We start from the raw sequence: 20,657 nt of genomic DNA on the forward strand, positions 1-20,657 counted from the left end.
AACACTTTTTTGTCATTATTGTGGAGATATTGTTTTTTTTTTCTATTAATATACAGTACAAACAACAAAAGACAATATCGAGTTACAATGATATGTATCTAGGTGTGTGTGTAAATAATATAATGGAAGTAAATAAATTAAGAATATTCATTTGGAAAATAAATAAATAGATAATTATCATATAGAGTGATATAATATAGCACAATATAATATAAAGTAATATATGTAATACTATAATAGCATATAGTAATATCCTAATATAAAAATAATTTTTGTAATATTATAACATATAACAAAATGATATCGCCATACTATAATATATAACAAAATAATAACACTATAATATAACATCCCATGAGATCTCATAACATAATATAATAATACACTATAAAACAATATATCACGAAAATGCCAAGAATAATTATTAGAGTTAGAATTGGTAATAGAAGAAAGAAGACAACAATTTTACATTTTCAACATCTTTATTGGCTGGAGAGAAGAACCTCTCTGACACCAGCAGAACCATCAGAACCATCAGAACCTCCTCCCTGGTGTCGGTACCTCATCAGAACCGGATCACAGCTGGCCTCTGCAGGGGAACATGGGCAGCAGGTTCTGGTTGAAGCTCAGATAGTTGAGGGTTCTGTTTCTCAGAGCAGCAGCAGCAGCAGCAGAACCTCCTGGAGGGACGTCTGTCTTCTCCGTCTCCCCCGGGTCCTGCAGACACAGAAAACAGCACTGTTGAGTAAGAGAGTATAAGAAAGCAGAAAACTCAGAAAGGACCAATCAGGAGAGCAACTCTAACCTTCAGCGTGTCGGAGGAGATGAGCTGAAGTTCCTGCTGAAGTTCCTGCTGGAAGTCGGGGAATCGGTCCAGGAAGATGGGCAGAACCCAGGGCTCTCTGAAGAACCTGCAGGAGACAAAGCTGTCAGGTTCTGGTTCTGGTTCTGGTTCTGGGTTCACTGAGACCAGTTCAGGGGCAACACATGACCAGGAGGGAAACAGACGACCACGTCTGGGGTCATTTATAGTAAAACCACAGAAGGAGGTCACCACTGTTTCTGACACACTCACACTCACTAAATTAAAAGATAATATCAAAGAAAATGCCTCGTTAAACTATTTCCTTGTCACCCGAGGGTGCTTTGAGATGGGGGGGGGGGGGGTGAATAATATGAGCATGTTGGAATAATTCAATGACACCTGAAAAAGTCACTCAACCTCTTTTTAAGCTTCCAGACAAATCTAAAAACCCACTAAATATAGCAACAAATGTGAATTCTAATCCTGGTAAAAGGACTGTTGTGTACAGGGCCATGAGTGGGATTAATTTCCCAAACACACAAACAAACAGCATAAGAACATTCAAACTATTAGTGAAGCAACACCTTTTGAATCAGTATAAGTAACAATTAGAGAACATTGAAATAGAGATTAGCAGCTGCTGAGACTGATTGTTTGACATGCTGGAAATTGAAACATAGTTGGTTATGACTGTTGTTGAATGTATTTTTTTCTTCTGTATTAGATCGGTTGTGAAGTTCTAGACTACAAATGAAATGAAATTGCTGCCTGCTTTTCAGACTTTTTGACGACCTCAGATGAATCTTAACTGTGCGGTGTTTTGTTTTGTTTCGTGTTCTGTTCTCATTTCACTTCACGTCTTCATTTTGTGGAATGTCTCTGCTTTTTTTTGCAGAGTATTTTGAATTTGATATTATCTTTATCTAGTGGAAATGTATTTGTACACCTGTACACGTTCTGGATCTGTCCCTGCTGGTACCGGTCCAGGTCTCACCTGTAGAGGTCCTGGATCTGTCCCTGCTGGTACCGGTCCAGGTCTCACCTGTACAGGTCCCGGATCTGTCCCTGCTGGTACCGGTCCAGGTCTCACCTGTAGAGGTCCTGGATCTGTCCCTGCTGGTACTGGTCCAGCAGTCGTCCCAGCAGCTGCTGGTGTTTCCCGACCAGAACCAGGTAGTTGGACCAGGGCAGCGGCTCCAGGGACAGACAGATCAGGCTCTCCAGCTGGTCCTGGGGGTCCAGGTGCAGGCAGAAGTAGTTCCCGGTCTCGGCCCGGCCCGTGGAGACCACTGGGTTCTGGACCTGAACACGGACGGAAAATAAAAAAACTATCTGGGACTAAACTCGTTCTTCAGCTGCCAAATCAAAAACTTAAATGTCAAGCTAACAATGCTAAGCTATAGGATAATTGTGTGTTGTGTGCCAGTAGTGTTTATATTTTATTTTGAAACAATTTAAAACGATGAAAATTGAATATTGTGTTGAATATTGTTGTGTTGTTGAATATTGTTGTGTTGTCATTGAATATTGTTGTGTTGTTATTGAATATTGTGTTGAATATTGTTGTGTTGTTATTGAATATTGTTGTGTTGTTGAATATTGTGTTGAATATTGTTGTGTTGTTATTGAATATTGTTGTGTTGTTGTTGAATATTGTTGTGTTGACTCCTAAAATCAACCTGTTTACTCAGCTTATCAATTGAAACTAACTAACTAACTAAGTTTGTCTCTGTATTTTCATGGCAGAAAGATGAAAACCAATGAGCTTCTTGGTGAAGGTGAATGTTGAGCTGAATCTCAGGAATGGATCCCAACTACGATTCCCAGAATGCACCAGTAGCAGCCAGCAGGCTGCTGGTCACCTGATCAGTCATTTGCACTGATTTTGAAGCTCAGTTAGTCCATCAAACAAACTTCAGAGGAAAGAAGCTCCAAGTCCATCATGGATTCAGTTCAACAGTCGCTGAAATGTTTTATTTTGCTTTCATAGTTTGTGAAATGCAGCTTAACATGGTCAAGTTTATGTTTAACTGCTGTGTAGATTAATTGGTTAACGAAAGCATTGCAGCATTGACTTCATCTGTTTTGTGTTGAATGAGTTTGCACTAAGATAATATTTCATTTTTTGGTAAGAAAATATTTCATTTTGAGTTGAATTAAAAGTATAGAATACAGAAGGATACAGAAGGTGAAAATGTTACAATTTTGTTGAATTTTAAAACTTTACTAAAAATGTGGAAAGTACATTAAATAATATGTTTCTTTATTCCATTTAAAAGGTTTAAAAGGCTTAAAATGTGGGAAATTCATTAAATTAGATTTTCGTTATTCAATTTAAAAAGCTTAAAAGATTGATTAATTTAAAAATGTTTAAAATATTTGATTCATTTAAAATGTTTAAGATGTTAACTTTTGTTTCTGTCTTTAAAGGTTTACAACCTATTGTGATGAAGTGACCAACCAACCTAAAGAAAAATAAAAGTTTGAGTTGGAAATTGGAATTGGAGTTGTCCTTGTGTCCTTTGGAGGGAAAAAGAGGTGGACTTGACAGTGAAGTCAATCTTTATTAAATATAATACCATGACATAGTAGAGCAGAAAACTGTTTTATTTGCCTTTAAAGCCCAGCAGAAACTGCTACCAAACTGCATTCAGGATTTGTTCCAAATAAAAGAAACCCGCTATGACCTGAGGGGGAAACTCATGTTTGAGACGATGACAGTAAGAACAAATATTAAAAAGAGATGGACATCAATTAAGGCAAGGGAAATATAGAATAGTTGTGACAACGACCTAAAAATGTGCAGTTCTATCTACAAGTTCAGGAAAAGGTTTAAAGAAAATATTGTAAATAAATATAAAACACTATAATTATAAAGTATATTATCAAAAACATTCTACAATGTGAAACGTCAATTTTATATTTTGTCTTATTTATTTTTTTGTCTTCTTTATGCATTGTTTGTTTTCATGGATTAATGCTAATGTTTCAGATTTAAGTTGATCACAAGATAAAAAGGGTAGAAGCTTTGTAAGCTTCTACCTGCACCTTTTCGGCAAAAGCAATGTTTATTTTACTTTTTCATTTTTTGTTTTGTAAAAAGTGGCTTGGCTTGTACAAAGCTTAAGACCAAAATAAAAGACTATTCAAGTTTACAGGAGGAAACGTGACGACTCACCGTCTGAGCAGGCGTTTTTTTGCTGCAGGACGGAGGCGGTTTGGTCACATGCAGGTAGTGGAATCCTCCGGGAAGTTTCCCCCCTGAGGAAACAGTTCAGGGAGACAAGGTCAGACTCTGGTCTCATCCAGGAAAACTCAGGAGAGACCTGATGATTATTAGCTGAGAGCAGATCTTCTCTGATTTATGTCGGTTTAGACTTGATGCTTTTTGGATTATTCATCCAGATACATGTAGAAATGTTGAAGAGAACTAGTAAGTAGGGCTGGGTATTGATTCAAATGTCAAGAATCGATTTGATTCCAATTCTTAAGATTCAGACCCCGTCCACACGTAGCCGGGTATTTTTAAAAACGAATATTTCCCCCCTCCGTTTATAAAAAAATTTGCATCCACATTACATCGTTTTAAAAAAAAAAACCCTTCCACACATAACCGAAGATGTGCGTTTTCGACCACATTCATAAGCATTCTAACCTGTAGATCATCTGCGGAAGTGCAGCTTCCCGGGGAAGCTGCACTTCGGCGGCTCCGCGGGCTCCGCGGCGGCTCCCTACACCGTAGGGTGCACGTCGCCGCGTAGCCTCTGTGTCGGTGTAACGCAGTAAGCGGTGGTCAAGAGCAGAGAGCATTTATTTAATAAATAGCTTGGAGAACAGATGCTGGATCATCCGTAGTTCTGTAGTAAACAAAAGTCGCACGTCAGAGCAGATTTGTTGTTGTTTTGGCGCATAATGTGACGTTCGAAAACGCAAAACTCCGGTTGTGTCCGTCTACACGCATCTACATAAACTGAGTTTTCAAAAATCTTCACTTTGCCCGGAGTTTTTTTAAACCTTCGTTTATTTGCGTTTTCGTGTGGATGACAGGTCCAAACGTAAGAAAATATGTCCGGTTTAGGAGATATCCGCAGATGTCCGGCTACGTGTGGACGGGGTCTCAGAATCAGTTATCAAGATTTGATTCGATCCGATTCCGATATTGATTTGGGTTAGTGTTATTAAAACAGTTTTTTGAGCTGTTGCATGAATTATATGACTGTAGTTGTGCAACATATTAATACTAGTATTATATTGAGATTCAACAGCAAGTATTAACAGCTAATGATGCTGTAAGGACCAATCAGCTCCCAGAATGCTAATATAACTGCTTTCAGAAACATTGTGGGGCAGAATTACCAAACAGATCCAGGGCAGCAAACAGAGACGCATGAAATCGCTTTTAGTTTTTAACACATTCCGTTTCTATTTTTTCCATTTCCTGTGTTTTTCAGTTTTTTAATTTTTGAGAATTTGTTTTTTTTTATGCAAATGTAACCCCAAGACAGTATAAAGTAATGAAATATAGACAATTTATGAAATTATAACTGAAAACTTTAATGTTTTCATACTTTTAAACCTATTCAAAGGAAAAAACATAGCACCAGTTATTCTCGTGTCCAACAAAACATCCTTTTTTGGGCAAAAACAAAAAAAATTTAGTTTAGTTAATTATTTGTAAGAAATAAATAACTAAGAAATAAATAACTCAAATTTTCCTTTTGTTATAGTGGCTAAATTATTAGTTTTTGTCGCGCAAGGTACTGTTTGTTACTGTCAGTTTGTAAAAGCATGTTTTTAACGCTGTTTTAGCAGTGTTTTATTGAGGTTTTAATGGGAACACCACGGATATAGTACTATGCGAAGTCAATGGGATCCGTGGTCGTGATATATACACGGATTATGACATTATTATTATTTACATATTATTCTTTGTTATAGTGGCTAAATTAAGAGTTTTTTTCGCGCAAGGTACTGTTTGTTACTGTCAGTTTGTAAAAGCATGTTTTTAACGCTGTTTTAACAGTGTTTAAATGGTGTTTTGATGATTTTTAACAGTATTTTGACGGCGAGTATTTAACATTGTTTTCTAGTATTTAACGTAAATTCGAGTATTTAACCATGTTGTTTGCTGCTGCCATGACGACGGAGGTGGCGTAAGTGATGTGACATTATTATTTTTTAGCAAAAACCACAAGTGTTTCTTACTTCTAACCAATCATAAGTGGTGCATTAACCTAACCAGAGCTTAACCAGAGCGTCGTCCAGCCACAAAATATCATTTTTAATTGCTTTTGAACCAGGAAGTGGATATTTAAATTAATTGTTTTAACCATTCTCCCATTCCATCAAACACAGGGAATTCCCTGGGCATCCCCTCTACGTCATAGAGTGACGAGCGTAGATCCTGATCACGTGACCACTGCCCCAATCGCGGATCTGTTTTTTTTTTTATTTTTATTTTTATACATTTTATTTAACATTTCAATGGAAGTGGAAATTAAACCGTTAAATATAGTGCTTTTGAACGGTAAATATTAAAATAAACTGTACACAGGTACATTTACAACTTATATTGAATCACTGTGAATACATCAGTCAGTTACATTATGTTAAATAAAGTATCCTAAGAAACAAACATATTTACAATTCCTTAACATACATCATCTCTATAAAATGTAGTTACTATTTCAGATGCACTACAAAATATATATATTCAATGGAGGTTGTTAATACTAAAATAAAGAGTATACATAGTAATTTAAGGGCATGATACACACATTTGTGTAAATATATTTTAAATATATAATTGTTAAATGTGTGAAAATTAATTTTAACCATGTTTTAACCTTATATTATAGCGACACCTAGTGATGACTACTCTGGCATGATACATTAGATCAAGAGGTTTCCATAACAGTTGGTTTCATGTCTATAGTCCATTTTATCGCAAAATTATAACCCTTTAAAAATGCATCAAGGTCAAGGTTCAATGGTCATTATTTCAAAGCAGGAGGCATGTATGAGCTTCATTCTGACTTATGTTAATCTACATGTCAAGGCCTTTCCAAAAATGTATTTGGTTTTGTCATAAGATTAAGTTTCATTTTTACCCCTGTTGGGTCGCATGATCTGTGAGGTGTAAATTCTGACCTGCACGCAAGCTTTATAAATGAGGGCCCAATGGTCACCTCAGATGTTTTCCAGTGCCTTTAATTTAAAAATAAGTGTCTGTAAAAATTCACAGGATTCAAAGTCTAGGATCAAATCAAAAGATGACAAGATGTTCTAATATTGATATGCTAAAATATGCATTTGCTCCACAGTAAGAAAGAAAAACTTAAATGCTTTCTCCGATCTAAAACAGTTTGTAATTCACGTTGGACAAAAGCGTCTGCTAAACGACAGTACTGGGTGAAAACAATCGGATGAGACTGCTGCAGTGTCACCAAACTCGGATCAGGACGATCCACCCATTCCCACAATCCCACGGATGAACTCAGTGGATCTGAAAAGGTCATGTGATTCAGCCAGAAGGCCGATCGATGCTGAGTGTTCTGCGCTGCTGAGGCCCCGGCGGGCCAGACTGGACCTAGAGGGCTGAACATGTGGGTGTGAAGGAACTCAGACCTTGAACCTTGGGCTTCTGGTAGAGCGGAACCAGGGGGTCCGATCCAGGTGGGGGCCGGTCCGGCTCCAGCGTGGGGTCAAGCCTCCGCAGCAGCACCAACGCCAGCTCGCGGCCCACCTCCCTGGAGCTGAAGCTAGCGTGACTCCACTCAGGCGAGTGGTAGCGGCGGGAGAACTGGGTCAGCGGTCCGGCGGCGTAGATGTTCGGGTCGCAGGTCTGGAACCCGGCGTTGATGACGAGTCTCCCGTCAAACACCAGGAAGGACCTGCTGATGCTGCTGAAGGCGTCGGGGTCGACGCTCTTACTGGAGAAGTTCAGAAACACCTGGAGGAGAAAACTAATCAGAATCAGTTCAGAAACACCTGGAGGAGAAAACAAAGAGAAGAAGAGCCATAAGAATAATCAGTAGAAAACGATATTGAGATCCAACAAGTCCATTATTCCTTCAGTTACAATTGTTGAAATTTCATGAATTAGTAGATTATAGTATTCTGCAAATTATTAAAAGCATTAAAGCTCATAAGAAAACTTTACCAATCAACATTCAGAAAAGATTTGAAAAAAGAGAAAGCAAGTATAACTTAAAAGGAACAGAGATCTTTAAAAAAACCAAGATTCAGGACTAAATTGATGGAACGTTGTGTCTCTGTGAAAGGAATCAGTTTATGGAACAATCTGAACAAAGAAACCAAAGAATCCAAATCAAACATTACATTCAAAAGAACAATTAAAGCCTGTATGTTAAGGAAACATAATGAAATATGTTAGTTACGTTTGATTGACATCCCCATTGTCATGAAAGGTATAAACATTGTTTGTTGTTGTTGAATGGTTTTAACTGAATTGTAACTTGGGAATTAAAAAGGAATGTGACTGTCTGTGCCGGCCGGCGGCTATTTTATTTTATTTTTTTGTTTACTTTGTTGTTGTTTTTTTAATTTACGTTCTTTGTAAATTGATTTCTTGGGAAAAAGGGGCAGATTAAATAAGATTCTTCTTCTTTCTGCCCCTTTTTCATTCAGAATTTAGGAACGTTTGTGTTTATATTAAATTGTTTGTTGTTTTATTTTATCAATGAATGAAATAAAGAATAAATAATAATACTAATAAATAATAATAAATATTCCTTTTTGATATTTACATTATTGGTAACCATTTTCTAAAAGCAATACATCACTTGGCGTCAGGCTGGAGACACCCCTCAGCTGTGATATAATGAGCCTCGGCTGTGATATAATGAGCGTATACCATGGCCTGTCCCGATGACTAGCATCTTTTCCCTGCCATTTTGAGAGTGGATTTTTTCAACACGAGCGCTAGCGCCCATATAGCTCAACATGTTGAGCAGGGGACTTATGTAAACTTTCCCCTGTACAGCGACGAGGGTTCCATTCCATTCGCGGCATATTTTGCCCCCACTTCATACGTGTCTGTCTTTCACTGCACCTATCAAATAAAGTCGCAAGAGTCGCATGACACAAGCAAAAGAGCTATATGACGCCAGGAAAAGAGCCGCATGGTGCCAGGAAAAGAGCCGCACGACTCCAGGAAAAGAACCGCATCCCCCCTGAAACCACCAAACCTGGACTCTGGACTGACCCCACACTGCAGGTGGAGCGTCTCCAGGTCTCGGGGCGGCTCCGGGACCTTGAACGGCTCCGGGTCCTGGGGGGGTTCTGGTTCTGGAGGGTCCCTGCTGAAGGTCACCGCCGTCAGCGGTCCGTCCGGTCCGTCCCGTTCCATCCGGACCATGGTCCAGCCCCGGTGGACCTGGACCCCGGAGGTCTTCAGAGACGCCGTCACCGCCGCTTCCACGGCCGGGTCGGGGAAGCAGGGGGGGCCGGGCTCAGGGGGGGGCAGAACCAGCTGGACCCGGGACCCCGGGACCCCCAGAACCAGCAGGGCCTCTGTGGAGGTGAAGACGTCCAGGCTGGACCCGTAGAGGAGGGCGGTACCTGGAAACCAAGAACAACCGTCAGAGTTACCTGGAAACATGGGAGGAGGACAGGTGGAACCAGCTGGAACCAGCTGTAAAAACCAGCTATAATCAGTTGATTCCAGCTGATTATAGCTGATTCCAGCTGGTTCCAGCTGGAATCAGCTATAATCAGCTGGAACCAGTCGAAACCAGGTGGAACCAGTTGGACTCAGCTGGAATCAGCTGGAAACCATCCAGGAAACACTTTCAGGACCTTTTAGCTCGTCCCAGCAGAGCCGTCGTCTCTCAGGCTGCAGGTTCAGTGGTGGTTCCTGAAGTCCCCACCACGGCTAATTGGCTGCTAGCCAGCGAGGCCTGCTGGGTAATAGCGTGATACAGATGCTAGCTACAGATGCTATCTACAGATGCTAGCGTAACTCCCCCTCCCCCTCCAGGAAGGGCATGCTGGGTAATGTAGTGCTAGCCTGGTTCCATTCACCCCCCCCAGGAAGCCGGAGCAGATCAAGCGAGGCATGCTGGGTAATGTAGTGCTACAGATGTTAGTACAGTACAGTTGTTACAGCGAGGCATGCTGGGTAATGTAGTGCTAGCCTGGTTCCACTCACCCTCCCCCCCTAGGAAGTCGGAGCAGATCCAGGTTCCAGCAGAGCTGCAGTCCTGGAAGTCGTTCAGGGTCAGCAGGTTGGAGGGGGCGGGGCCATCATTGGGGAGGGGCTGGAGGACACCTGGGACCTGCAGCAGGACACGCCCATCAGTGACATCACAGGATGAGTGACGTCACAGTTAAGGACTTATTTATTTATTACGGATCCCCATCAGTCGTCACTGCAGTGGAGACTATTCTTCCTGGGGTCCAACATTGCACACATAAAACAATAAAATACAATCCCTACAATTAAAACAGAACTAAATCTAAACAGAAATGATCTGATATGTGATGGAATTCAACCCTTAAATTGTTGAAACCAGCCAGAACCAAACAACAAAAAATATTCCATTTTACACTCAGAATTTTAGAATAACTATTCATTCATTCATTTCTACTTTTTTCTCAACATTTCAACATTAATCTCGACATTTCTACTTTTTTCGCGAAATTGTACTTCAACATTAATCTCAACATTTTTAATCTCATTTTTCTCACCTGGTACTGCAGGCCGGTGCTCAGGACCAGCTGGTGATACGGCACCTCCTCCCCGCTGGACACCAGGACGGCCCTGGACTTCCTGTTGATGGACACCATCTTCCCAGTCAGGACCCGGAACTGGGAACCAGCCGGGAACCGGTTCAGGTCCCTGCTGCTGTAGGCGTGACTGGAGGAGGAGAAGAAGAAGAAGACATGACTGATGGAGGAACCAGCCGGGAAACGGTTCAGGTCCCTGCTGCTGTAGGCGTGACTGGAGGAGGAGAAGAAGAAGAAGACATGACTGATGGAGGAACCAGCCAGGAACCGGTTCAGGTCCCTGCTGCTGTAGGCGTGACTGGAGGAGGAAAAGAAGAAGAAGACATGACTGATGGAGGAACCAGCCAGGAACCGGTTCAGGTCCCTGCTGCTGTAGGCGTGACTGGAGGAGGAGAAGAAGAAGAAGACATGACTGATGGAGAAACCAGCACAGAACCGGTTCAGGTCCCTGCTCCTGTAGGCGTGACTGGAGGAGGAAGAGAAGGGTGGAGGATGGAGGAGGTGAGAAAGAGAGTGTTGGTCACCTGGTGGACAGGAAGCCAGCGTGGTCAGGTTTCTGGTCTCCAGGGAAACCGTGGGTGGAGATGAGGGTGAGGTTGTTGAACCGGATGTGAGGACTGCAGAGAGACATGAGAGCAGTTCAAGGAGGACCTGGTTGAATCAGTGGGGGGGGGGCAAGGTCAAGGTTTACTTTATTAATTATTGGGGCAGTTGGATGGGACTGATAAGAGCCCCAGCCATCCTTCACCGTTAGACTGTTAGACACTAACGGCCTCATTAGTCTCCTCATTACTGACAGCAGACACACAGCAGAGGGTAATTAGAGGAGGAGGTTCTGGCCCGACCCAGAGCCTGGCCTCACACAGCTGAGCAGCGCCGGTCGCCTGACAGCACCTGTAGCCTCCACCAGATCAATTCTGGAGACGTTAACCTGATCCGGAGCTAGAAGAAATGAAGCCAGGGTCAGGTGACATTAGCAGAGGATGGAGACCCGGGCGGAGAGATGAATGACCCACGGAGAAGCTTGCTCTATCTATCTATTAGGGGTGTAACAATATATCGTGCCACAAAATTTTGCGATACAAAAACGTCACGATACGTGTCGTGGAGGTGACAAACTGTATTGTGATATTGGGTTATTAATATTAATCTATTGTGTTGACTAGTAACGCGCATCCGACCGTGAATCTGATCACGTGTGCCGACCGCGCCTCGACCCGCGGACCAAAATCTTACTCCGCTCAGAAGAAACTAGTCCCGTTTTGCGGTCCCGTTTTGAGCTCTGAACCTTTACTTATGTAAGGCTGGTGTAGAGTTAAGCCTTACCTTAATTAAACCTTTTTCGGGTCGTCAGTAGGATAAACACGGGGACAACTTCTTCCGAGTTCGAGTGTACTTTAATGTCCGCTCAACAGTGTAGGGATTGTATTTTATTGTCAATCAATCGATCAATCAATCAATCAATCAATCAATCAATCAATCAATCCCAACCAACCAACCAACCAATCAATCAATCAATAATCATCCATCCATCAAATCTGTCTATCTATAGCAGCTCCCGGTACTCTGATACCACATCGTCGTAGTGACACACAAACACACTTCTGTCCCCTCAGATTCAGACGGCCGACATACAGTTGTGTGAGAAAGTGTTTGCTCCCTTCCTGATTTCCTATTTTTTTGCATGTTTTTCACACCTAAATGTTTCAGATCATCAAACAAATTTAAATATTAGTCAAAGATAACACAAGCAAACACAAAATGCTGTTTTTAAATGAAGGTTTTTATTATTAAGGGGAAAGAAGAATCCAAACCTACATGGCCCTGTGTGAAAAACCTAATAACAGCTTGGGCCCCTCAGCAGCAACTACTGCAATCAAGCGTTTGCAATAACTGGCAATGAGTCTTTTCCAGCTGTGGAGGAATGTTGTTCCACTCATCTTTGCAGAATTGTTGTAATTCAGCCACATTGAAGGGTTTTGGAGCAGGAACCGCCTTTTTAAGGTCATGCCTCAGCATCTCAATGGGATTCAGGTCGGGTCTGCATTTAGTTTTTCTTCAGCCATTCAGCGGTGGAGTTGCTGGTGTGTTTTGGATCATTGTCCTGCTGAAGAAACGGACAGATGGCCGGACATTCTCCTTCAGGATGTTTTGGTAGACAGCAGAATTCATGATTCCATTTACCACAGCAAGTCTTCCAGGTCCTGAAGCAGCAGAACAGCCCAGAGCATCACACTATCACCACCATGTTTTACTGTTGGTAGGATGTTCCTTTACTTTTACACCAGATGTAATGGGACATAAACCTTCCAAAAAGTTCAACTTTTGTCTCGTCAGTCCACAGAGTATTTCCCCAAAAGTCCTGGGGATCATCAAGATGTTTTCTGGCAAAACTGAGACGAGCCTTTATGTTCTTTTTGCTCAGCAGTGGTTTTGGTCTTGGAACTCTGCCATGCAGCCATTTTTGCGCCGTCTCTTTCTTATGGTGGAGTCGTGAACAATTACCTTAATTGAGGCAGGTGAGGCCTGCAGTTCTTTGGATGTTGTTCTGGGGTCTGTTGTGACTCTTAGATGAGTCATCGCTGCGCTCTTGGGGTCATTTTGGTCGGCCGGTCTCCTGGGAAGGTTCACCACTGTTCCATGTTTTCCATGGCTCTCGGTGACTGCGTTTCCATGCAGTCAATAACCCTTTTAAAACCGGAATATTAGCAATAACCCGGTTACACGGCCATGTAAACACCAATAACCGGCGGGTTATTCAAGAGGGGATTCTTCTTTCCCCTTAATAATAAAAACCTTCATTTAAAAACTGCATTTTGTGTTTACTTGTATCATCTTTGTTCTAATATTTTAATTTGTTTGATGTCTGAAACATTTAAGTGGGACAAACATATAAGCCGCACCTGTATATAAGCCGCATCAGCTCTATTTTTAAAAAAACAATAAAAAAAAGATATATAAGCCGCACCCGTATATAAGCCGCATCCGCTCTATTTAGAAAAAATGATATTTAGCCGCAGATATTTATGTTGTTAGATTAGATATATACTACATGTACAGAAGGATTTTGAACTGTAAATGATGTACATGTTTGTACCTAAATAGATCCTTTCCTAACAGTGTCTTTTAACACAGCAGCAACTTTGCTGATTAAAACGGGACAGAACCAAGAGAAAATAACCGGTATTTATTCATCTATTTATCTGTTTGAAATCTGCTTCTACTTCTATCTGCTAAAGAAGAAGTAGCGTATTCTTCTTTGCATTTATTTTGTCTTAGTTTTTATTCTAATTCCGGTTAGCACTCCCCCTAGCGGTGGAAGAAAAATCCACAGAATAGCCGCACCTTTGTATAAGCCGCATGGTTCAAAACCTATGAAAAAAGTAGCGGCTTATAGTCCAGAAAATACGGTATACTGTATATATATATATTTGCTTATAGAGACTCTCACCAGGAGCAGAGCTCCTCCAGGAAGGACAGTCCGGTGTCTGAAGCGCCGACCACCACGATCCTGGAGTTGATGGTCACTTTCTGCTCCAGGATCAGCTTCCTGCTGACCAGGCTGAGAGAGAACGGCTCCTGGGAGGGAAGAGATGTTCACTCATTCATCTGCTTCACAAACACCAACATCTGGACCCTCAAGGAACATCTGGACCCTCAAACACCAACATCTGGACCCTCAAGGAACATCTGGACCCTCAAACACCAACATCTGGACCCTTCAAAGAACATCTGGACCCTCAAAAAACATCTGGACCCTCAGGCAACATCTGGACCCTGAAACACCGACATCTGGCCCTCAAGGAACATATGGACCCTCAAGAACATCTGGACCCTCAGGGAACATCTGGACCCTCAAACACCAACATCTGGACCCTTAAGGAACATCTGGACCCTCAAAGAACATCTGGACCCTCAGGGAACATCTGGACCCTCAAACACCAATATCTGGACGCTTAAGGAACATCTGGACCCTCAAAGAACATCTGGACCCTCAGGGAACATCTGGACCCTCAAACGCCAACATCTGGACCCTCAAGGAACATCTGGACCCTCAAACGCCAACATCTGGATCCTCAAACGCCAACATTTGGACCCTCAGGGAACATCGGGACCCTCAGGGAACATCTGGACCCTCAAACACCAACATCTGGACCCTCAAACACCAACATCTGGACCCTCAAACGCCAACATCTGGACCCTCAAACGCCAACATCTGGACCCTCAAACACCAACATCTGGACCCTCAGACGCCAACATCTGAATCCTCAGGGAACATCTGGACCCTCAGGGAACATCTGAGCTGAACCCCACATCTGGAACGTCTGTGCTGCTAGCGTCTGCTAGCAGGGTTCGGTACTAGGATGCCGTGATCCAGAACCAGCATCAATGTTCATCGCTATGCTGATGATACACAGCTATTTGTCTATGAGGATGAAACAGAACCATTAGCTAAACTAATAAAAGGACGTCCTCGGGGACATCAAGGATGGAGGTTCACTAACTTTTTACATCATCCAAGGCCACGTACCTAAATACTGAATAAACAGAAGACAAAGGGAAAACTAAACCATGTGGGCAGTAGCAGGTAGCCCCAATGACGACGTAGCTCTGAGCCTTGCTGAGTCTCCGCTACAGATGACCAAGCTCACTTTGATTGACAGGAGGTGGGCGTGTCCCTGCCAGCTTTCAGGTCTGATTATTTACAACATTTACCTGCGGCTCCGTGATACGGCTAGGCGGGGCGTTAGCGCCCAGCTCCTCCAGCGGGTAGATGATCTGCCGTCGCGGCCGGACGGGAACGGAAACGCTCAGGACACAGTCCAGGGGGGACACCAGGGAATTCTGGGTAAAAAACAAGAGGACACGGTAGGGGGGGGACACGCGTTAAAATTGCGCATATAGACAACCGATCCGACCCGAAAAACCCAAAACCTTTGCGCGTGTGCCATTTCGCACAGGGCCTCGCAAATCTCCCACGCGGCTCTGTATACACACACACACACACACACATTCTTATATATATTTTATTATATTTTATATATATATATATATATATATATATATATATATATATATATATATATATACATATACACACATATATCTTTCTGAAGGAGAGGAGGGTCCCTCTGAACCCCCCCCCACCTGAGGGTGCTGGTTTTCCCCCCCCACCTGAGGGTGCTGCTCGTCCTGGTAACCCCGCAGGTACAGGCAGGACTTCCCTCCCAGCCTCAGGGCCTCCTTCAGCAGTAACCGGACCAGGAACTGGAACCAGGGAACCAGGACCAGGTGCAGGATCAGGCCGTGCTCCTCAGAACCGTGATGGGTCCAGTACAGGAACCACTCCAGGTCGTAAAGGGACCGCAGGAACTCCGGGTCCTGAGAAACACAGATGTTTAGTTCCCAGCAGAGCAGTGGATAAAACAGAGTGGCGACACTTCCATAGGACTCCGTTGTAAACCGCACTTCCGGGTTATGGAGCCTCTATAGTTCCACAAGTGGCTATGATCGCATTGGATCCCGTTGATTTCAGTGGCCGCACGACGAGAAACTCATGAGGTAAGGCGATGAAATACCGACCAATTTTAAGTCATTATGTATAGTTTTTATATCGGAGACGCTTTTTATGTTAGATACTGTATGATTGTTTTTCAATTTTTAAATTCATACATTTAATATGCCAAAACATTGCACACTGGTTTAAACACTGCGGCAGTAGATCACCGGTTACCACTGAATTAATTATATTGTTAACCTCTGATTAAAAAAAAAAATATTACATGTTTATATGGGATGTTGAGTTTAATTATTTTAAAGGTAATCCTGAAAGAGCCTTGTGAAGTTTCTGCTGTCAATAGACTTTACAAGTGGGGTAGCTATAAATTACATGATCAGCAAAATAATTTTGTGGCTGTTCCTTTTCTTGAGTCATGTTTTTTTCTTGCAGGTTTTGCTGTTCCTAAAGCGATGCCTTCTCCACCTCCAGGAATGGGAACAAAGTGACCCTTTGCTGAGTCACTTTTTGATTTAAAAGCATATGTCATCATCTGCTTGTCTTGCTTTTCTTTTATCAGAGTACAGTGGATGTATTTGAATGTGTTTCTCCCTCACAGGTCCCAGGTTCTCCAGCCCAAGATTTCTAGTAATTTCAATTCAATTTATTTGAACAGACAGAAATCAACAGATTATTAAAGTCAGTTTCCACAGATACTCCTTGGAAAGATGAGAAAAAAGTTGAAATGTTGAGAAAAAAGTTGAAATGTTGAGAAAAAAGTTGAAATGTTGAGAAAAAAGTTGAAATGTTGAGAAAAAAGTTGAAATGTCGAGATTAATCTTCTAAATACCTCACTGACATTTTTGCACATATTTTTTGTTTCACACATGTATATATTATTCGTTTTTTCTGGTTTAGTATTTCTGTTTGGTATTTCTTTTGTACATTGCTCTTTTTTTATATTGCTCTTTTTTTTTAATTATTTAGCTATTATTGTTTATTTTTAATTTTTTTTTTAGGATATACTTTTTTATATACTTTTCATACTTCGTGTGTATTTGTACATTTGTTGTCCTCTGTGGGATTAATAAAGTACAATTTCTAGAAAAAAGTTGAAATGTTGAGAAAAATGTTGAAATGTCATGAAAAAAGTCAACATTTTGTGAATAAAGTTGAAATGTTGAGAAAAAGGCGAAATTTGACTTTATTCTTGAAATTGTATTTCAACATTAATCTCGACATTTTGACTTTTTTCTAGAAGTGCACAATAAAAAGAAATCTTCCCCTCTCAAATATTTTTTCTCCTGCATGGCCCTGATACTCTTCCGTACTTAGTTTTCCCCATGTTTCTTTTTGTTTTCATGTTAGATAAATAAAATCATTATGGTAAAAATAAAATAAAAGTTATATCTTGTGGTTTGAAGTTCAATGGGATGATTTTAATGTTTTTATATGATGAAACGTAGAGCGTGTCAGGTGTGTTGGAGGTCAGAAGACGTATCAGCTGGTTCACCTGCTCATCCCTGATGATCAGAATCCCAAAGATCTGACCGTCCACCTGGGCCACGAAGGCTCCCAGCCGCACTGCATCCTGGGAAATGAGATGACAAAACAACATGAAACAAACAACAACAACAAACAAAAACAAAACAATTATAATCAATAATAAATAAATGTAAATAAGAAAAACAAAATATAAATAAAAACATGCATCGATCATAATTAACATGCTGGAAAAGGAGCAGGAAGAAGTAAAAACCTATAAAATCCTACCCCCTAAACTCTATTTCATTATAATCAAAATTAATTTAATTTCTATACAAAGAACAAAATATTATATATATATATATATATATATATATATATATATATATATATATATATATATATATATATATATATATATGTATATGTATATGTGTATATATATATATATATATAGTTTAAGATTCCCAGAATATTCAAATTTTTTGAGATAGGATATTTGAGTTTTCTTAAGCTTATGATTCCAGAATGTATGACATTTTTAGGGCCCGAGCACTTGCAGTGCGAAGGCCCTATTGTAATTGCAGGAATTATTCTTCTTCTTCTTATTGTTCTGACAAAAGGAAGGCCTTTTTGCCCCCCTAAACGTGCCCAAAAAGTCACCAAATTTTGCATGCAAGTCAGGCCTGGCGAAAAATTTGATATTTAAGGGTTTGCATTAATGGGCGTGGTAAAATGGCTCAACAGCGCCCCCTTGAAAACTTTGTGCCTCAAGCCCCACAATGCGGTTTGTCGTACATGCACGAAAATCGGTACACACCTGTATCATGGGACAACTTAAAGAAAAGTCTCTGGGCGTCATGTCGAGAAACCGAACAGGAAGTCGGCCATTTTGAATTAATCGTGTCACTTTGGCGCAATTTATGCCATTCCTTCGGCAGTTAATACGGCCCAAACCATAACGTGCCCCCAAGTGTGTTATACATCAAAATGTGCGTCTTCATCCTGCGACAACACGCATTACTTTTCTCTTTCAAAAGCGTTACCGTGGCGACGCTAGACGCCAAAAAGCGTGCCCACCCTTCATCTGGTTGGTTCAGACCGAAAAAACTTTGCGCCTCAAGCCCCAGAATACGGTGTGACGTACATGAACGAAAATCGGTACACTCCTGTATCATGTCTTAACTAAAAGAAAAGTCTCTTGGCGCCATGGCCGAAACCGTACAGGAAGTCGGCCATTTTGAACATTCTGAATTAATCACGTAATTTTGGAGCAATATATGCCATTCCTTCGAGAATTAATACGGCCCGAACCGTATCGTGAACCCAGATGTGTTATACATCAAAATGTGCGTCTCCATCCTGCGACTACACGCATTACTTTTCTCTTTCAAAAGTGTTACCGTGGCGACGCTAGACGCCAAAAAGCACGCCCCCCCTTCATCTGATTGGTCCATATTTGATAGTTCCCCAAAAGGCACCAAAATTGGCACGCAAGCCAGGCCTGGCGATAAATTTGATATTTCATGGTTTGCATTAATGGGCGTGGGAAAATGGCTCAACAGCGCCCCCCGGAAAACTTTGTGCCTCAAGCCCTACAATACGGTTTGACGTACATGCACGAAAATCGCTACACACCTGTATCATGGCACAACTTAAAGAAAAGTCTCTTGGAGCCATGGCCGAAACCGAACAGGAAGTCGGCCATTTTGAAATCTGATTGGTCCATATTTGATAGTTCTCCAAAAGTCACCAAATTTGGCATGCAAGACAGACTTGGCGATAAATTAGATATTTCATGGTTTGCATTAATGGGCGTGGCCTAACGGCTCAACAGCGCCCCCTAGAATACTTTTCTCTGCCATAACTTTTGAATGGTTTGACATAGGAAGTTGTGGGTGGTGTCATGGGACTCTGTATGGAGTCTTTGAGCTTCGTTGGCCTTAATTAGCCCCGCCCCTTCTTCTGATTGGTTGTCCCGATTTTCTGCTATAACTTTTGAATGGTTTGACATAGGAAGTCGTGGGTGGTGTCATTTCTGATATGCTTATGGGGGGCGGTGGCCGTGAGTGCGAGGGCCCGTTCATCGCTGCTTGCAGCTTTAATTGTTTTTGTAATTGCATTACAGAAAATCACAATATTCAAATTTTCTGAGATAGTCCTGTATACACACACACACACACACACACGCACGCACGCACGCACGCACGCACGCACGCACGCACGCACGCACACACACACACACACACACACACACACACACACACACAAATGTTATATGAATATCAATAATAACACATCCTCACACCTATATACACATACCCATATATTTAATTTAAAATGAGGATATCTCATCAACTACGGGGAGTATTTGTATATATTTATATGAATAAGTATTTGGTATATAATCATATGAATAAGTATTTGGTATATAATCATATGAATAAGTATTTGGTATATATTTATATGAATAAGTATTTGGTATATATTTATATGAATACGTTTTTGGTATATATGTGTTCCGGTTTTTTTGCAAATCTCCCCGGACAGGGAGTAGGGAGAGTGGACGTGGAATAACTCAGCTTTTCTTTTGTTTTTATTTTCTTGAAATTAATTTACTGCTTCTGTGGCAGCAAGACATACATAAGTGGTTGTAGCAGGTTATAAACCTGTGAAAAAATGAAAATCCAAGTACAGCGTAAATCAATTGCCTCAAACATAATCATATAATCAATAACAACAATAAGCAATAACCATCGTCATCATCATTGTCATCATCTGTCACAATTAAATACAAAATAAATTGCATTCCACGTTTGCAAGTAAACACAGGAAGTTGAAGTCTTGGAGTTACTGGTCTTCCGCAGGGATCAGGAGCACCAATCTCCTCACATCTCTTCGCAGGATGATGGTTACCAGAGGCTGAGAGTTTTTTTTTTCGGCCAGCGAGGCAGGGAGGCCTGCACATGTCTTCACGTCTGCATCCCTGACAAGTCCCCTTCTATCTGGGTATACAGTCTGGATCCGTCCGAGAGGGAACTGCCCCCGTAGGGCATTTTGGTCCGCTATCCAGACGATGTCGCCGACCTTGATATTTCGGTGCCATTTTGGACGAATGAG

At 41.4% G+C, this 20,657-nt stretch overlaps 1 protein-coding gene across 1 annotated transcript in view; it reads right to left on the bottom strand.

Annotated features, from left to right (window-relative positions):
• Window positions 1-495: 495 nt before the first annotated feature.
• The window catches only part of cfap61 (cilia and flagella associated protein 61), a 43,238-nt gene continuing 23,076 nt past the window's right edge, over window positions 496-20,657 (bottom strand). The window contains exons 18-30 of the mRNA XM_061741613.1: window positions 17,566-17,643; window positions 15,731-15,937; window positions 15,272-15,400; window positions 14,007-14,134; window positions 11,080-11,172; window positions 10,517-10,685; window positions 9,978-10,104; window positions 9,033-9,388; window positions 7,433-7,757; window positions 3,984-4,066; window positions 1,896-2,107; window positions 806-911; window positions 496-717 (exon numbers count right to left, since the gene is read on the bottom strand). Coding sequence (XP_061597597.1) covers window positions 577-717; window positions 806-911; window positions 1,896-2,107; window positions 3,984-4,066; window positions 7,433-7,757; window positions 9,033-9,388; window positions 9,978-10,104; window positions 10,517-10,685; window positions 11,080-11,172; window positions 14,007-14,134; window positions 15,272-15,400; window positions 15,731-15,937; window positions 17,566-17,643 — 2,154 coding nt within the window. The 3' untranslated portion in view covers window positions 496-576. The remainder of the gene's footprint in view (window positions 718-805; window positions 912-1,895; window positions 2,108-3,983; window positions 4,067-7,432; window positions 7,758-9,032; window positions 9,389-9,977; window positions 10,105-10,516; window positions 10,686-11,079; window positions 11,173-14,006; window positions 14,135-15,271; window positions 15,401-15,730; window positions 15,938-17,565; window positions 17,644-20,657) is intronic.

Source organism: Cololabis saira, chromosome 15, assembly GCF_033807715.1.
Source record: "Cololabis saira isolate AMF1-May2022 chromosome 15, fColSai1.1, whole genome shotgun sequence".
NCBI lineage: Eukaryota > Metazoa > Chordata > Actinopteri > Beloniformes > Belonidae > Cololabis > Cololabis saira.